Genomic DNA, 18,807 nt, shown 5'->3' with positions numbered 1-18,807 from the left:
CACCTACACTCACCTTTACTGGCTCCATCCCCGCCTCTTCGACCTGTTTGTTTCCTCTCCACCTATCCACCTCCCACTCTCTCCCTATTTATTTCAGAACCCCCTTCCCCTCCCCCTTTTCTGATGAAGGGTCTAGGCCCGAAACGTCAGCCTTTCTGCTCCTATGATGCTGCTTGGCCTGCTGTGTTCATCCAGCCCTGCACCTTGTTGTCTCCTATATTTGCATAACTCATTCAGCAGAAGAGAAACCCCCAGGGTCAAATACCTACCAGAAAAGGGAGGCTAAGGAGCAATGACTGAAAGCATCCTCCGAAGTGATGGGTTTTGAGAAGATATGTAACAACGCATATAGATGGAGTTCCACAACTGTGTTGGGATGGGTCAGAGTTATTCAGTGTGGGAGGGTGGAAGTTGGATCAGATCTGGAAGCATTTCACAGCTTGCCTTGACAGGGGGAGAATGACATGATCAAGAAGCAGTTTTAATAGTAATTTTCAAGAGGAAGTTGGATTTTTAAAAAAAAAAACAGTTGTAGGGAACATAGAAAGCTGGCATACGTACCACAAGCAGAATGTCCCAGATTATACTGTGAGATGTTCACTGATGATTGCACAATGTTCAGCACCATTCATGACTTCTCAGATACTAAAGCAGTCCAGGTTCAAATGCAACAAGATTTGGACAATGTCCAGGCTTGGCTTGAAAATGAACATTCTCATCACACAAATGCCAATGCAATCATCTCCAATCTAAACACAGCCCCTTGACATGTAATAGAATACACCTCACTTGTCTGGATGGGTGCAGTTCTAATAACACTCAAAGTTGGACCATCCAGGACAAAGCAGCCCTCTTGACTGGCACCACATCCACAACCATCCACTCCCTCCACCTCCAATGCTTAGTGTGTAGTATCTACAACGTGCACGCAGAAATTCACCAAAAATCCTGAGAGAGCACCTTCCAAACCCACGACAACTTCCATCTAAACGACAAGGACAGCAGATACATGGGAACATCCAAGCTCCCCTCCAAGCCACTCACCATCCGGACTTGAAAAATATATCAATGTTCTTTCACTAACACTGGCTCAAAATCCTGGAATTCCTTCCCTGATGGCATTGTGGGCCAAGCTGCAGCAGATGATCTGCGGCGGTTCAAGAAGGCAGGTCACCACCACCTTCTCAAGGGCAACTATGGACAGGCAATAAACGCTGGCCAGCCAATGACATCCACATCCTACAAATGAATAACAAAAAGCTTTCCAATCTTCTTCTGTTAAAATCTCTCTTAGGGTATGGAGACATCTGAGAAATCATGAATCTCATCTTGTTTTCCCTGTCATCTCTCTTGCTGTGTCACTGGTGAACTTAACATGGAATTCATTTTTATTATGACAACTTCATCCCTCATGGGTATTTTAGAGTTTACGGTTTACTTTAATTTATTATTGTCAAGTGTATTGAGATACAATGAAAAGTATTGTATTGCATGTTAACCAGACAAATCATACCTTACGTAAGTACATAGGGTAATAGAACAGAATACTGTTACAGCTGCTGAGAAAGATCAACTCTAATACATGAGAGGTCCGTTCATATGTTTGATTACAGCGGGGAAGAAGCTGTTCTCGCATCTGTTGGTGCATGTTTTCAAACTTCTGTACCTTCTGCCTGATGGAAGAGAATAGAAGAGAGTATAACCGGGGTGGGAGGGGTCTTTGATTATGTTACCTGCTTTCCCGAGGCAGCAGGAAGCATAGACAGAGTCAATTGAAGGCTGGTTTTCATGATGGACTGTGCTGCATTCACAATCGTCTGTAATTTCTTGTTGTTTTGGGCGGCAATTGCTATACTGAGCTGTGATGCATCTGGATAGGATGCTTTCCATGGTGCATCTCCACAAATTGGTAATAGTCATTGTGGACATGCCGAATTTCCTTAGCCTTCTGAGGAAGTAGAGGTATTGGTGTGCTTTCTTGGTTGTAGCATTGACATGGATGGACCAGGATAGATTGTTAGTGATATTTACTCCCAGGAACTTGAAACTCACGACGACCTCCACCTCAGTACCATTGATACGTAGAAGATCGTAGAATCCCTAGTGTGGGAACAGGCCCTTCGGCCCAACAAGTCCATACCGACCCTCACAGCATCCCACCCAGACCACCCTATAACCCACCTAATCTACACATCCCTGAACGCTACGGGCAATTTAGCATGGCCAACCCACGTAGCCTGCACATCTTTGGACTGTGGGAGGAAACTGGAGCACCTGGAGGAAACCCACGCAGACACGGGGAGAATGTGCAAACACCACACAGACAGTCGCCCGGGGGTGGAATTGAACCTGGGTCCCTAGCACTGGGAGGCAGCAGTGCTAACCACTGAGCCATGGAAACTGATCCTTTGGTCCAATTTGTCCATGCTGATCAAATTTCCCAAACTAAACTATCCCACTTGCCTGCGTTTGGCCCTTATCCCACATCTTTCCTCTTCAAGTACCTATTCAAATGCCTTTTAACTGTAACTATACCTGCATTTACCATTTCCACTGGCAGTTCATTCCACACACGAACCACCCTTTATGTGAAAAGACTGCCTCTCAGATCCCTTTTAAATCATTTTCTTTCACTTTAAAATATGCTCCCTGGTTTTGAACTCCCCACCCTAGGGAGAAGACCTTTGCTGTTCACCTTATCTATACCCCTCCATGATTTCATAAACCTCTATAAAGATCACCCTATAAAGGTTCTGATTTTCTCTTCACAGATGCTGCCAGACCTGCTGAGCTTTTCCAGCAACTTCTGATTTTGTTCTTGATTTACAGCATGTGCAGCTCTTTCGGTTTTTAAAATGTGAAGTTGTTCAGTTTGGAATGGAGAACAGAAGAACAGATCATTTAGATGGAGAACAACTGCAGAAATCTGCAACACAGCAGGACTTGGGGGAATTTGTGCACAAAACAGAAAGCTAGCACACAGGTGCAGCAGATAATCATGAAGGCTAACGGAATGTTGGCCCTTATTTCAAAGTTGTTGAAATATAAAAGTAGAGGAGTCATACTGCAACTGTACAAGGTGCTGATGAGATCACTTCTGGAGTACTGAGAGTAGTTTTGGTCCCCTTATTTAAAACAGAAGTGTCCTGGAATTCCCTCCCTAATGGAATTGTGGGTCAACTCACAGCGGGTGGACTGCAGTGGCTCAAGAAAACAACTCACCACCATCTTCTCAAAGGACAAGACAATAAATGCTGGCCAGCCAGCGTGCCCACATTCCACAAAATGAATAAATCAAAAGAAAAAAAAAAAATTCATTGGAGACAATTCAGAGAAAGTTCACCAGGATAATCCCCAGTATTGGAGGGATTGTCTTATGTGCAAAGGTTAAGTAGGTTGGGACTCTACTCACTAGAGTTCAGAAGAACGAGAAGTAATCTCATTGAATCATATTGAATTCTTAAGGGGCTTGACAGGGTGAATGCTGAGAGAATGTTTCCCCTCATGGGAGAGTCTAGGGTCAGAGGGCATCACCTCAGAATAAAGGAGCACTAATTTAACACTGAGATGGGGAGGAACCTCTTCACTCAGACAGTTAAAAATCTTTGGACATTCTTGCAACTGAGAGTTGTTGAGCGGAGAGCCCTAGTTTATATTCATGGCCAAAATAGATTTTTGATCAGTAGGGGCAATCTGGGGTTACGGGAAAAGAGCAGAAAAATGGATGTGATGAATTTTGGATCAGCTATGGTCCTAATCTGCAGCAGGCTTAACCAGCCAAATGGTCTAATCCTGTTTCTATTTCTCATACTCTTATAGAGTAGTGGGACTAGAGTAACTTCTCCTCTCTCAGGCAACAATATTAGCACATGAAACATCTCCAAGATGTTTGACTGAGGGGATGTTGTACTAACATATACAACCTTACCTTGCACCACATGTATTGTGCCTATTACACATCCTGCCTTTATCCTTCAGTGACACAGATCATAGGGAATGCTAGGTCATGAAGGTTTCCTGCAACGTCCAATCATCATATTTGAAGGCAATACCAGACAATCCCAGCATAAATCTTGGCTTGACAAGCCTTAAGTTTTATTTCTGCAATTTGTTTACTGTAGTAATCATTCTGTGAACATATTCACAAGAAGCAGCCAATGTACTTGTTATAAAAGAACAACAATGTTTATTATACACAAATAAAAAGGAAAATAAACCAATTATATAGTACTAGTCAACGCCTCGCCATAAACCTTGAAATAAGAGTTCAAACCTTTTGCCCTCTACAATAATCTTAGAGATACTCACACTCGAGTAAAGGGTCCCCACTTCAAAATTCGTTGTTTACAGGGAACTATACGTCGATCAGGAACAGAAACAAAGTTGCTGGAAAAGCTCAGCAAGTCTGGCAGCATTTGTGGAGGAGAAAACACAGTTAACATTTTGGGTCCGGTGACCCTTCCTCAGAACATCACCGGACCCGAAACATTAACTCTGTTTTCTCCTCCACAAATGCTGCCAGACATGCTGAGCTTTTCCAGCAACTTTGTTTCTGTTCCTGATTTACAGCATCCACAGTTCTTTTGGTTTTTAACTATATGTTGATCTTATATTCCACAAGACAACTGTTTTTCCACACTCTTAAGCGAAAGCTTTATGTCAGTGAGACACACTCCATTAAAAAAAACCTCAACCGCTTTCTGCATACAAAAAAATTCCACAGATGATCACTCTGGGTGAATAGATTTCTCATTTCAGTCTAAGTCGTCTTTTGGACCAGCCTTCTATGGCCCTTCAGCCCACCATGTCTATGCCAGCCAACAAACACCAAACTACACTAATGCCATTTACTTGCACTTGGTCCATAGCTTACTGTGCCCTGGCATTTTAAGCGTTAATCCAGATGCTTCTTAAATGTTGCATGAGCACCTGCCTCTACCAACCTTTCAGGCAGTACATTCCATATTTCTGAGAATAACAAGGTGTAGAGCGGATGAACACAGCGGGCCAAGCTGCATTAGAGGAGCAGGAAAGCTGACGTTTCGGGTCTGGACCCTTCTTCACAAATGGGGGAGGGAAAGGGGCTTCTGAAATAAATAGGGACAGAGGGGGATGCGGATGGAAGATGGATAAAGGAGCAGTTAGGTGGAGAGGAGACGGACAGGTCAAGAAGGCGGGGATGGAGCTAGGAAAGGCGAGTGTAGGTGGGGAGTTAGGGTGGGGATTCGTCAGTCCAGGGAAGCGGACATTCCATATTTCTACCACTTTCTGGGTGAAAGAATTTTCCTTCAGATCTCCACTAAACCACTCGCTCTGCATATCAAGCTATGCCTTCTGGTCTTAAACACATCTGCTATAGGGAAAAGATTCTCATTACGTACACTATCTACATCTTGCATAATTTTGTATATCTCAATCAAATGACCTGACAGCTTCCTCTCTTACAAGGAAAGAAAAAAAGTCCTATCTTGTCACTCCTCATAATTGAAACTTTATATTCCAGATAACATTTTAGTGAATCTGCTCTGCACCCTCACCACTGCAATCCAGTCTTTCCAACAATGTGACGACCAGAACTGTAAACAGTATTCCATTTGTGGCCCAATCAATGTTCATAAAGTTGTAACAAGACTTCCTTGCTCCTGTATTCTATGCCCCGGCTAATGAAGGCAAGCATTTCGTCTGTCTTCTTCACCTCTGTCTACCTGTGTTGACACCTTCAGAGATATATGGACATGTATAAAAAGGTCCCTTAGTTCCTCAGCACTCCCTTGGCGACCGACTGTACATTGTGTATATCCTTCCCATATTAGACCTCCCAAAATACATCACCTTGCACTTATCAGGATTTCATTCCATCTCCCATTGCTCTGCCCAATTTACCAGTTAATCAATATTAGACTATAGCCTGAGACCATTCTCCTTACTATCAACAACACCATCAGTTTTTATGTCATCTTCAAACTTACTGATTATACCTTTTTCCAGAGTGGGGGACTCAGTTACTAGGAGTCACGATTTCAAGGTGAGAGGGGAAAAGTTTAAGGGAGATATGCATGGAAAGTTCTTTACGCAGAGGGTGGTGGGTGCCTGGAACACGTTGCCAGCGGAGGTGGTAGAGGCAGGCACGATAGCGTCATTTAAGATGTATCTAGACAGATACATGAATGGGCAGGGAGCAGAGGGATACAGATCCTTGGAAAATAGGCGACAGGTTTAGGTAGAGGATCTGGATCGGCACAGGCTTGGAGGGCCGAAGGGCCTGTTCCTGTGCTGTAATTTTCTTTGTTCTATAACAAACAGCAAGGGTCCCAGCACCTATCCCTGTGGTATACCACTGGTCACAGGCTTCCAACCACAAAAAAACCCGAGAACATCACCCAATGCTTCCTGTTTGTAAACCAATTTTGGATCCAATTTGCTAACTTGCCTTGAATCCCAACAGCTATAACCTTTTGGACCAGCCTTCCATGTGGGACCACGTGTCCTAAACAGGCACCTGATAAGAATTAAACTGTGAGCCCTGGTTCTGGAATCAGGCAATATTATTGGTCCTTCATCTTTGAAACTCCCATCTTCCAACTTTGTGGAAGCACCAGTTCAACAACTACAGCTATTCAGTAAGGCATACCACTACCACCTTCACAGAACATCTTGAGATAAATGCTGGTCTTGCGTAGAATTTGAGAACAAATTAAAGCAAATGGGGCTTGGAACATGCACATGGCACAACTGAAAGTGCTACAGCATTTCAAACCTCAATGGAGAAAAGACCACATGGAAGATGACAGGTGATACCATGAATGTCAAGATGGAAAAATGCTATCAAGCCAATGGAAATGACAAACAGCAGTGGAGCCTACGTAAGAAACCACATGTTGTATACCTTCACGGGAAGCAATTTTTAAATTACCACAGATCAGAGAGAACACGCACGATCCTTTGATCAAAATCTTTGAACTACATTAAGGAGCACAGTCTCCTTGTGGTAATGTGGACTGCAGGAGCAAATCATCGAATAGGTTTACAAGAAGATGACAGGAAGGAGGGAGGGAGAGAGAGATGAGGGAGGGAGAGAGAGATGAGGGAGGGAGAGAGAGATGAGGGAGGGAGAGAGAGATGAGGGAGGGAGAGAGAGATGAGGGAGGGAGAGAGAGATGAGGGAGGGAGAGAGAGAGAGGGAGGGGGGGGGGGAAGAGAGAGAGAGAGAGTGGTGGGGAAGAGAGAGAGAGAGAGAGAGTGGTGGGGAAGAGAGAGAAAGGAGTGATTTGAAAACTGAATAAGAACTCTGGTTCCATCCAGACCCACGTTGGAAGTTTCGAGAATAGCATTTCCGCCCGCCCTCGTTGCCTCGCTTCAAACGAAAATTGTTGACTCGACCAAAACACGAGTTAAAACACCCGCAAAAACAACAGTCAAACAGACCTGGTCCGTTTCATCGAGATCTGGAAGCGACCTCTTATTCCCTGTAGTTTTGCTGCTCCTGTCCCCGACCACTGACATGCTCTCAGCCGCCATCTTACTACAGGAGCCGCAGTGCGGGATAGGTCAGAGGTTAAGTCAACGCATTGACGTCGCGAGGACACAGGACGAAAGCACCGTGCACGTTGAGGAGGCGGGGATGGGAAAGGAAACGGTGATTGGCCCGTTAGCCTGAAGGTTAAAGGTTAAAGGGGGATTTTTTCACGCTTTTTTAACAAAACGGACCTTACAAGTTCCAGCAGATAAGCGAATGGGTTTGTTTTTGATGCGGTGAGGAGGGGAAAATGAGATTTTTCAAACGGTGAGGTAAATGAAGGCTGTGTTTTGCGTGGTGGGTGGTTTGGTGGGGGAGGGGCACGGAAAGACTGCGTGAGGAAGATGGCAGCGGTTGCCGTGGAGTGTGCCGCTGCGGGATAAGGTGTCGTTTTGGAGATCGCATTTTGTTCAGTAGATTCCTTCCATTCTACGCCCCACTTCGTTCCCTTTCTCTCACTGAGCGGATGAGAACACCTTTCCCTTGCGGTCCAAGCCTGGGTCCTTGAATACTGAGGCCAGCCAGCGGCTTGTTTCCCTGCCCCAGTTTCTCCTCGGCTTGGGGGCTTGACATCCGCTGCCTGCCCGGTCGGCCCCGGCCGCGTCTCCGGATGGACGCGCACGGCAGCAACGTGCCCGCTTTCCTCACCAAACTATGGACTTTAATCGAGGATCCTGACACCAATGACCTGATCTGCTGGAGTGCGGTAAGTAAATCAGAGGCCCAGGAAGCCTTGAGCAAGGCCTCATTTAAAGAAAACACACGCACAAGGGGGCGTGGGCTTTAAATAAACATAGGTTCTTAAATAGCTTGCGAAAAGGATGAAATGCTACCGTCCTGTATCACTTTCTTAAAAGAAAAAGTGCATTTTATTATCTGACAAGAGTAACTTTATTAAGTCGATCTGTGTTTTGAAGTAATATTTAAAAACGCTAGATCATCATTACTTGTCAAAGTGATAAGTTTTGTGGGCAAGGTTGTTTGTGTTTACGTTGTTTAAAAGAGTTGGTTTATTTAAGCTATAATCCCATGCTTTAAATATTATTTACCACACTTCATTATGTCTGAATCCACTGCTGAGTGGTAGTGGCCTCTCTGAATTTTGCACTGATACTGTGGTGAATGGCCTACTCCAGTTCTCATCCTTGTTTCCTACTTGTGTAAGCAAGAATAAACGTGCAAATAATCAAAGGTTAAACTCAGACAGTGTATTGCAGTGATAGACAACTCAAAGACAGCATAGTAGTTTGCACTACTGCCTCAGCGCCAAAGACCCAGGTTTGATTCCACCCTTGAGTGACTGTGTGGAGTTTGTGCATTCTCCACATATCTGCACGGATGCTCCGGTTTCCTCCCACGGACCAAAGATATGTAGGTCAGGTGGATTGCCTACGCTAAAAATTGCCCTGTAATGTCCAAGGATGTGCAGCTTAAGTGGGTTAAAAATCCCTGGTTAAAAACCCCATGTGGGATTACAGGGATAGGGTTGTGGAGGTGGGTCTGCGTGGGATACTATTCAAAGTTGGTGCAGACTCGGTGGACTAAATGGCCTCTTTCTGCGCTATAGGGATTCTGTGATTCTAAGGCAACAGTGTATTTTCAAAGATCTGTTTATCCTTGGAGCAGTCCACATACTTGGCATACAGATGCTTTTCCATCACAAAATAATGCTGGACCTTGCTGCAAAAAGATGCTCACAACCTTTTCAAGGGAATCAATACTGCCCTTTTCAATGACACCCATGGAATGATTTATGTAAAAGCTTAATGACCTTGCAATTCCTGATGGACATTGACTTCCTAAAGCCAGTCAACCATCCAGAAGGTGCAAGTCAGGAGTGTGATGGAATACTCTCCACGTGCCTGGACCTGTGCAGCTCTGACAACACTCAAACTTAATACTGTCCAGGACAAAGCAGCCTGCTTGATTGACACTACATTCACAAATGTCCACTCCCACCATCACCACTCAGTAACAGCAGTATGTATGATCTACCAGATGCAGTGCAGCAACTCATTAAGCCTCCTTGGAAGTACCTTCCAAACCCATGATCTCCACCACCTCGAAGGACAAGGGCAGCAGATAAATAAGAACTTGCCAGTTCCCTTCCCAAACATACCATCCTGTCTTGGAACTAGATTGCTGTTCCTTCACTCTCTCTGAGTCAAAAGTCTGGAACTCCCTTCTTAACAGCGTTGTGGATGTACCTGCTCCTCAAGGGCTTCATTGAGTCAAGAAAGCAACACACTGCCACCTCTGAAGGGTCACTGACAAAGGCTATAAATGTTGACTTTGCCATCAACTCTCCTATGAATCAACAAATGACAAAAAGCAATTAGATGCGGGTTGACTTTCTGCCTGAATTGGCTCACTATTTCCAAACTAGGTCATTAGCATCAAGGCAGGGTGTTTACAATTTATAATATTCCCAGAGAATTGGTAATCCTAATGTGGCAAATTACTGCTGCTGAGTCGAAGGAGGTTGACAAGCCAGTCCAACTTGACTTTCTTTTTTGTATGAGTTGTATATGTGTATTGTGATCTAATCCAACCTTCTAAAAGTAATATTGAAGAATAATGTACATCTGCATCAGTAAGGCAGACATTTAGCAGGATACCTGGCTGTTGGTGTCACTCAATTGTCATAGTCAGAGATGTACAACACAGAAACAGACCCATTGGTCCAACTCGTCCATGCCAACCGGATATCCCAAATAAATCCTGTCTCATTTGGCCTATTTCCCTCTAAACCCTTCCTAATCATATACCAATCCAGATGTCTTTTTAAATGTTGTAATTGTACCACTCTCCTCCACTTCCTCTGAAAGCTCATTCCATACACGCCCCACCCTCTGCGTGAAAAAGTTGCCCCTCGGGTCCCTTTGAAATCTTTCCACTCTCTCCTTAAATCTAGTTTTGGACTCTCCCACCCAAGGGAAAAGACTTTATCTGTTTACCCTTTCCATGCCCCCCATGATTTTATAACCTCTGTAAGGTCACCCCTCAGACTCCGATGCTCCAGGAAGTATAGTCCCAGTCTATTCAGCCTCTCCCTATAACTCAAACCCTCCAACGTGGCAACATCTTTGTAAATCTTTTCTGAACCCTTTCTAGTTTCACAACATCCTTCCCATAGCAGGGAGACCAAATTTGCATGCAGTATTCCAAAAATGGCCTAACCAATATCCTGTACAGGGGCAACATGATATCAATGCACCGACCAAAAAGGCAAGTACACCAAACACCCCCTTCACTATCCTACCTATCTGCGACTCCACTTTCAAGGAACTATGAACCTGCACTCCAAGGTCTCTTTATTCAGCAACACTCCCCAGGACCTTACCATTTAAATGTATAAGTCCTGCCTTCGCACTTATCTAAATTAAACGCCATCTGTCACTCCTCGGCCCATTGACCCATCTGATCCCATTGTACTCTTGAGCTAACCTTCTTTGCTGTCCATTACACCTCCAATTTTGGTGTTATCTGCAAACTTACTCCTATGTTCACATCCAAATCATTTATAAAAATGATGAAAAGCGGTGGACCCAGCACCAATCCTTATGGCATACTGCAGGTCACGGGCCTCCAGTCTGAAAAGCAACCATCCCCCACGACCGTCTTTCGTCTACCTTCGGGCTAGTTCTATATCCAAACTGGTTCTGTTTGTTTTTCCTGATGTTGACACTGTTGCAAGTCACATCCATCCATTCAGTCTGAATTTTGCAAACAAAAAAGGGAGTTGGCACCCGTTGGAGCTTTCAAAGTAAATGATTTGAAGTTGAGTTTAGCACAGTCTTTGAGAATTGCAGCTCGATATTAAAGCAGATTTCTGTCACAATCAATCTGACTAACTGCAGTGGTGAAACAGGACATTGAGATCTCTCAGCAACAGAAAGTAGTTTGGAATTATAGGAACACAAGATGAAGCTCATTAGTGGTTACATGCTCTTTACATGGTTTAGTTCTGTTAACTGCACTGTTAAGTTGAAGAAAACAAGTGCAAAGAACTCTATTAAAATATCCCAGGGCTATGGAGAGAGAAGAAAGGAATGTTGGCCAGTAGAGAACCTAGGTCAAAAGCTTTCTTTGGATACTGCGCTTGGGCATATGTTTTGGACCACAATCATGGTGCAGCAAAAGTGAACACACTGCATTTCATGCACTACCTCCTTTGATTCTATAAATACAGTTGTTAAATAAGCATTGACAAACAAAAATTGGTGAATAAACTCTGAATGCAACTTTTTTTATTCATTCACGGGATGAGGATGTCGCTGGCCAGGCCAGCATTTATTGCCCATCTCTGATTGCCCAGAGGGCATTTTAGAATCAACCACACTGCTGTGGGTCTGGAGTCATGTGTAGGCCAGACCACGCAAGGATGGCAGATTTTCTTTCCTAAAGGACATTAGTGAACTAGATAGTTAGTTAGTTATTTTTCTGCCAGTTGACAATGGATTCACGGTCATCATTAACATTGAATTCAGTAGAGAGAGATGAACACAGCAGGCCAAGCAGCATCAGAGGAGCAGGAAGGCTGACGTTTCGGGCCTAGACCCTTCAGAAATTATCTCGGAACTCTCCAGCATCTGCAGTTCCTACTATCTCAGTAGAGAGAGTCTGGAATTCAAATTCCACCATATGCCATAGCCGGACTCGAACCCAGGTCCCCAGAACCTTACCTGGGTCTCTGGGTTAACGGGTCTCTGGGTTAACAGAACAGCATTGAAACCTCTGGGCCATTGCCTGCCCTTCTATATGTAATAGATTATGTACAATGGAAACAGTAAATGGATTAATCACTTAAAATATTGCCTGATCCAGCAACTTATGTTGCTCATATTTGCAATGCACAGATGTAAGAAAAATTGATTTCAGTAGCTTGATGCTTCCACTAACTATCTTTGCAGCAATTAATCTCTAAGGGGTTATGGAAATATGAACAAGGACGTGGAGTAGGTCATTCACTAAGATCATGGTTGATCTGATTGTAAGTTCTAATATCTCTTCCCTCCCGCAACAACAGTAGGGTTCCCCCAGACCTTGCTTACCACCCCACCAGCATCCACGTCTAGAATATCATCAGATGCCATTTTTGCCACCTCCAACAGAATGCCACTGTACATTTGCCACCTCCCCCTCCCCCCTGCCAAACCCCCGACTCTCTTGTCTGCCTGCAGGGACCATTCCCTCCAGGGCACACTGGTCCACTCTTCCTTCACTCCCACCACAGCTCCACGGCACCTTCCCCTGCAACCGCCAAAGGTGTAACACCTGCCCATTTATCTTCTCCCTCCCCAGTATCCAAGGGCCCAAACATACCTTCCAGGTGAAGCAGCACTTTACCTGCATTTCCCACAATCTAGTCTACTGCATTCGCCGTTCAAAATGTGGTGTCCTGTACATTGGGGAAATGAAGCATAGACTGGGTGATTGATTTGCAGAACATCTAGGTTCTGCCTGCAAAAAAGACCCTGAGTTTCCAATTGCCTGCCATGTTAGAACACCACCGGGTTCCCTGACCAACATCTCTGTATCAGGCTTACTGCAGTGTTCCAGCAAAGCTTAGCGCAAGCTGGAAGAACAACACCACGTTTTGGGACATGGAACAGTACTGCAGAGTACAGGCCCTTCGGCCCACGATGTTGTGCCGACCTATTATCCTATTCTAAGATCAAACTGCCCTGCGTATCCTACATTTTACTATCATCCATGTGCCCATCCAAGAGTCGCTTAAATGTCCCTAATATATCTGACTCCATTACCACTGCCGGCAGCGCATTCCACACGCCCACCACTCTGTGTAAGGAACCTGCCTCTGGCATCTCCCCTGTACCGTCCTCCAATCACTTTAAAATTATGCCACCTCATAATGGTCATTTCCACACTAGGAAAAAGTCTCTGACTATCCACTCTATCTATGCCTCTTATCATCTTGTACACTATTTTCTACTTAGGGACCCGGCAGCCCTCCGGACTCCATATCGAGTTCAATAATTTTAGGGCCTGAACACTCTAGCCCCCTACTCCAGACACCAGGCCTTGTTATCACATAGCCTGCCATTACACACTACCTATTGTTAGCCACTAACAGTCTCCATTAACAGGTATTCACCTTCCTCGTCAGATTGTTATCAACTGTTCTTCTGTCTCTTTGGGCTCTATCCGCACCTATTATTTACTCCTTACTCTCTCTCCAACCACCCTATCATCTTCATATAAACCAACATTTTCCTAGCTACCATCAACTCTGAGGAAGGGTCACCGGACTCAGAATGTTAACTCTGATTTTTCTTCACGGATGCTGCCAGACCTGCGTTTTTCCAGCAACTTCTGTTTTGTTCCTGATTTACAGCACCTGCAGTTCTTCCAGTTTTTGTACAGTGCATTCCTACTTTCCACCACACATCTTATGTCTTTAAAGGACTCCAATATTTTCATCAAACATGATTTTCATTGCACAGCCGTTTGAGTCATACTTGTCTAAGTTTTCTACTATAAACTTCGTTAATAATAGTTTCTAGCAATTTCCCTATGACAGATGTTAAGCTAATTGGCCTGTTGTTTTCTGCTTTTTGTATCCCTCCCTCTTTCAGTCACAGTGTGACAGTTACTTTCTTCCAGTCTAATGGAATTATCTCAAAATCAAGGGAGTTTTGGAAAATTAGCAGTTTGTCATTTGCATTTAATCTCCTGTTTTAAGCAGTCCCTGGATACAGTATTGAGCAGAAATCAGCTTTGCTGAGGTGGGTGCTTTCCTGGAGTTTAGCTTTGAATTTCCTTCTAAAAGTTGCTCAGACACTGTAAAAGCAGTCTTCCTGTAACCACTTATTGTTTGTGACAGTATATGCAACATGTTCCAAATCTGGCAAGTTTTGTTACAAAAACGAACATCTAGAACCCATCTTTTTAGATTGAGAAATGATTGTGCTGTTGTCCTGGAAACTTGACTTTTTAATTTGACTGGTGAGTCTAGACAACTAACCAACTCCACATTAATAACTAGAATGAATAGTCATTTATTGTCACTTGATTTTTTTTAATTTAAAACAAAACAGGAGAAATTGTTTAAGTCTAATGTTTAAAATCATGAGGTGGGATCATTCAGAATCCCTAATAGATCTCCAACTTGATTTGTAAACTTCCTTTGGATGCAAACTGATGTGAAGGCTTAGTGGGGGCATAGGGCTAAGGATGTCTGCCAGTGAATTTTGAAACTTCTGACTGTGGTTTTATATTTTCATGGGATGTGACCATTGCTGCCATTTATTGTCCATCCCTGATTGCCTGGAACTGAGCGGCATGCTTGAAGAGTTAAGAGTCAACCGCCTTGCTTTGGGTCTGGAGTCACCTGTAGGCCAGACCAGGTAAGGCTGGCAGATCTCCTCTAAATGAAGGAGATCTGTGAATAATCTAATAATTTCATGATCATTACTAATGAAACTACACTTTAGTTTTAATTCTCTAATTCCTCTAAAATTCCTCCTAGCCTGATTTTTGTGGTGAACTGAAGCATTAGTCTCGGCTGCTGCGTTTCTTGTCCAGTTAAATCGCCACTATGCTACTTTGCCACTTGTACTGTACAACAAATTGTAACCCATATCTCAAAAGTGCAATTTGAGTAAACTGCTTAGGATAGGATAGCCTTGATTTTTTTTCCACCAAATTGTGTTGCTTTAAGCTTGAAGTGTCTTTTCAAGCTTCCATTGCAAAATGTTGCTCTGGTTCCTTATTGGTCTGCATTTCTTGATGTATAATGGAGTGATGTAGAACACTAAGTATTGATCCTTTTGTTAGCTAAAGTGGAGAGGAGGGTGTTGTTGGTGGGGACGGGGGGGTGGTGTGGAGGTAGAGGTAAATCATGGGGGTGAAGCACATAGGGTTCCCATCACTCTGTGCAGATTATTTTGGGGATCGTCCTTGAGCAGCTATAATAATTAGACTGCTAGAGTCATAGAATTAGAATTAGCTTTTATTATCACATGTACTCACTTGCATGAGTACAGTGAAAAGTTTACAAGCTATCACTTACAGTGCCAGCTGAAATACAAATGTACCTAGGCACCAAATCTTAGTACAAAGCAGAGAAACAAAGAAAGCAAGCCAAGAAGTTAAACATTACATTCCTTCTTACTAAAGTGTAGAAAAAAATCTAGGAAACACAGTTAATAGTTCAACATCATAGTCCTGGGCATGCATTCCACACAAGGCTTGACTCCGCTCTCACCGCAGGTCCCCGAGCCTGCATGCTCCCGCTCTCCCTGCCGGCCACCTCAGGCTGCCTGCTCCCGCTCTTACCACATATACAGCATGGAAACAGACGCTTTGGTCCAACCATTCCATGTTGAACATAATCCCAAACTAAACTAGTCCCACCTCTCTGCTCCTGGCTTATGTCCTTCCAAACTTTTCCTATTCATATATCCATCCAAATGTCTTCTAAACGTTGTAACTGTACCCACATCCTCCACTTCCTCGGGAAGTTCATTCCACATGCAAACCACCCTTTGTGTTTTTAAAAAAAAAAATTGCCTTCTCTTTTTTTTCAAATCTCTCTCCTCACCTTAAAAATGCACCCCCTAGTCTTGAAATTCCCCATCCTAGGGAAAAGACAACTACCATCAACTCTTTCTATACCTCTTATTATCTTAGACTTCTATCAGGTCACCTCTCAACCTCTTATGCTCCAGTGGAAAAAGTCCCAGCCTATTCAGCCTTTCCTTATAACTCAAACCTTCCATTACTGGCCACATTCTGGTAAATCTCTTCTGAACCCTCTCCAGCTTGATAATATCCTTCCTATAACTGAGCAACCAGAACTGGACACAGTATTCCAGGAAAGGCTCTCCCACTGGTTTGTAGGTGCATTGACCTAATGGTATAATCTGTTAATCCAGAGACCCAGATAACGTTCGAGGGACTCTGGTTCGAATCCCGCCATGGCAGATGGTGGAATTTGAACCCAATAAATATCTGGAATTAGGAGTCTAATGATGACCATGAATCCATTGTCAATAGTTGGACAAACACATCTGGTTCACTAATGTCCTTTAGGGAAGGAAACAGCCATCCTTACCTGGTCTGGCTGACATGCGACACCAGACCCACAGCAATGTGGTTGACTCTTAACTACCCTCTCTGCATTTGGGGATGGGGAATAAATGCTGCCCAGCCAGCAATGCCTGTGAATGTATAAAGAGAAAAAAAATCCAGGATGTTCACCTATGACCGTACTACTTTTTCAGGTGGAGTCTCCGTTACCGTATCATTATTGAGTTCTTTCATAGCATTTCTATCTTCTACAAGTTCAACCAAAATAATGTTGTGTGGCTGCAGTACTTCCTTTAGATTGTGTATACTGTCTACTGCATCTCAAGTGTGTGTGATGAATTTTGAGTTCAGTCGCTGTTGCCAATCAAGTGAATTGCCATGTTCTTAATAGTATTATGCTTCTTGAGTGATGTGTGATCATATACATGGAGATGAATTTGAATATTCTGCGACATTTCTGCCTGAAATTTCTGATAGCAGACTATTTGAAAAATTTGAAAGCAATCCCTTTACTCCATCTAGTCTCTCATCAACTTATTTATTGGTGCAGCTGTTCCAGCCAAATATGCCTAACAGTGGTGCTACCACTCCCAAAAAAAAATGCTGACAGTGGATCTGATTAATGCCATTGCAGCTTTTACATGGCACAGACATTATCACATGTATCAGATACTGTAAACTGCTTTCTCTGGGCTTTACTGGCAATCCAGCTTGAACTGAAAAGTACACTTAGGTGAGGGAAGAGTAAGGCTGGACCTTCGTGATCACAATGTTTCCTGATCATCAGAATGGCTACTCAAAGCAAGGAGACACGGTGGGGATTTTTAAAAATTAATATGGTGCTTTCTCTGGCAGTTTTTGCTGTACCAGCCTAAATTCACAGCTCGCTGACAGTTCCAATGTACATATTTCCTTGCATTCAATGAGGCAGCTGCAGATTCTCCAAAGTTTAGCCAGAGAGAGTTAGTGGAATCATGAATCTGCTATCCTTTCAAATCGAAAGCTGACATGGAATAAACCAGTGAGCTAGAAGTATAAACTGGGGTTATGACAACTGACACAAATTATTTACTTAGCTATTTTTGGTCTGATTATTGCTAGGGTGAATCACAGTTGCCACTCAGACTGCCAGCATTCACGGGATATGATTGGAGCAATAGTGCAAAAGGGATTTGAATAATATTCAATGCTTTTTAACAACAAATGTTACAAGATATTTTAGTCCTATTTCTGTGCAGCTAAACAAAGTGAATGACTAGGATTAATCGTACATAAAGAATGTGACTGTTCTCATTGGGATACTTCTATAAAACCCAAAGTAATGTATTCTATCTATTAGCCACAACTTTTCCTTTGCAAAATAATTTTTAACAAATTAATGACTCCTTAATATCCATTTTGATGGAAATGAATGTGCCTGAATTGTCAACACCAAATTAATCACCTGTCTGCTGAAGTTAGTTGATCTCTACTAGAAATGCTTCCTGCAGATGTTAGAAGACTGAATTAAAAACAGACCATGCTGGAAATACTCAAGTCTGGCCACATCTATGTAGCGAGAGAAAGACTTAATGTTTCAAGTTGTTGACCTTTCATCAGACCTGTTTTAGAGAAGCTATGTTTGTCCTTGGTGTCTTTTTTGATTGGGTAGGGAAAAATTAGACTGTCACTGACTAATCCGAGATCGTCACTTGAAGGTGAATAATTATTTAATTAACAGCACAAATGGAGGTTAACGGTTAAGATCTTCTTGTCATTTCAGAGACATGGTTACAAAGCACTCAAAGTTGTGAATTAACTATTCGGGTATGTGACTTTTGAAAGGGGCAGAGAGTCAGAAAGTTGATGGGGTAACTTTGTGAGAACAGGATTATATAAATACAATAGCAAGAAATTATCTTGGATCAGGTGATGCAGAATCTATATAGATTGAGGCAAGAAATAATGAGGGAAAGAAAATCTTGGTGGTTTCCTATAAGTGCCAATATAGCTGTTCCATAGAACAGTAAATACATCAGGAGATAATGAAATTGAAACTGTACACAAATCAAGGTGGAACTTGCATTTCATGTAGATTGAGAAAATCAAATTGACAAAGGAAGCCATGAGGAAGAATTCCTAAGCTTATTAGGGACATTTTCTTGGAGCAATATGTTCTGGATGCAAACAGGGATCAGGCTATCAGAGATAGTAGGAACTGCAGATGCTGGAGAATCCGAGACAACAAGGTGCAGGGC

General features: G+C 43.2%; 2 protein-coding genes across 16 annotated transcripts in view; one reads left to right on the top strand and one right to left on the bottom strand.

Annotated features, from left to right (window-relative positions):
• Positions 1 to 7,607, bottom strand: part of bop1 (BOP1 ribosomal biogenesis factor) — a 148,138-nt gene extending 140,531 nt beyond the window's left edge. Inside the window, exon 1 of the mRNA XM_048617188.1 lies at positions 7,426 to 7,607. Coding sequence (XP_048473145.1) covers positions 7,426 to 7,518 — 93 coding nt within the window. The 5' untranslated portion in view covers positions 7,519 to 7,607. The remainder of the gene's footprint in view (positions 1 to 7,425) is intronic.
• A 94-nt stretch (positions 7,608 to 7,701) lies between these two features.
• The window catches only part of hsf1 (heat shock transcription factor 1), a 107,661-nt gene continuing 96,555 nt past the window's right edge, over positions 7,702 to 18,807 (top strand). For 14 of the 15 annotated variants that reach the window (XM_048617242.1, XM_048617219.1, XM_048617299.1 and 11 more), the window contains exon 1: positions 7,836 to 8,222. In XM_048617242.1, coding sequence (XP_048473199.1) covers positions 8,127 to 8,222 — 96 coding nt within the window. In that variant the 5' untranslated portion in view covers positions 7,836 to 8,126. Of the gene's footprint in view, positions 7,789 to 7,835; positions 8,223 to 18,807 lie in introns of those variants that run through there. The other variant, XM_048617250.1, reaches the window with a different exon arrangement.

The sequence above is a fragment of the Rhincodon typus genome, chromosome 2 (genome assembly GCF_021869965.1).
Source record: "Rhincodon typus isolate 14 chromosome 2, sRhiTyp1.1, whole genome shotgun sequence".
Lineage (NCBI taxonomy): Eukaryota > Metazoa > Chordata > Chondrichthyes > Orectolobiformes > Rhincodontidae > Rhincodon > Rhincodon typus.
Note: the sequence above shows the minus strand (reverse complement) of the source record. Positions and strands in the feature narration are given on the sequence as shown.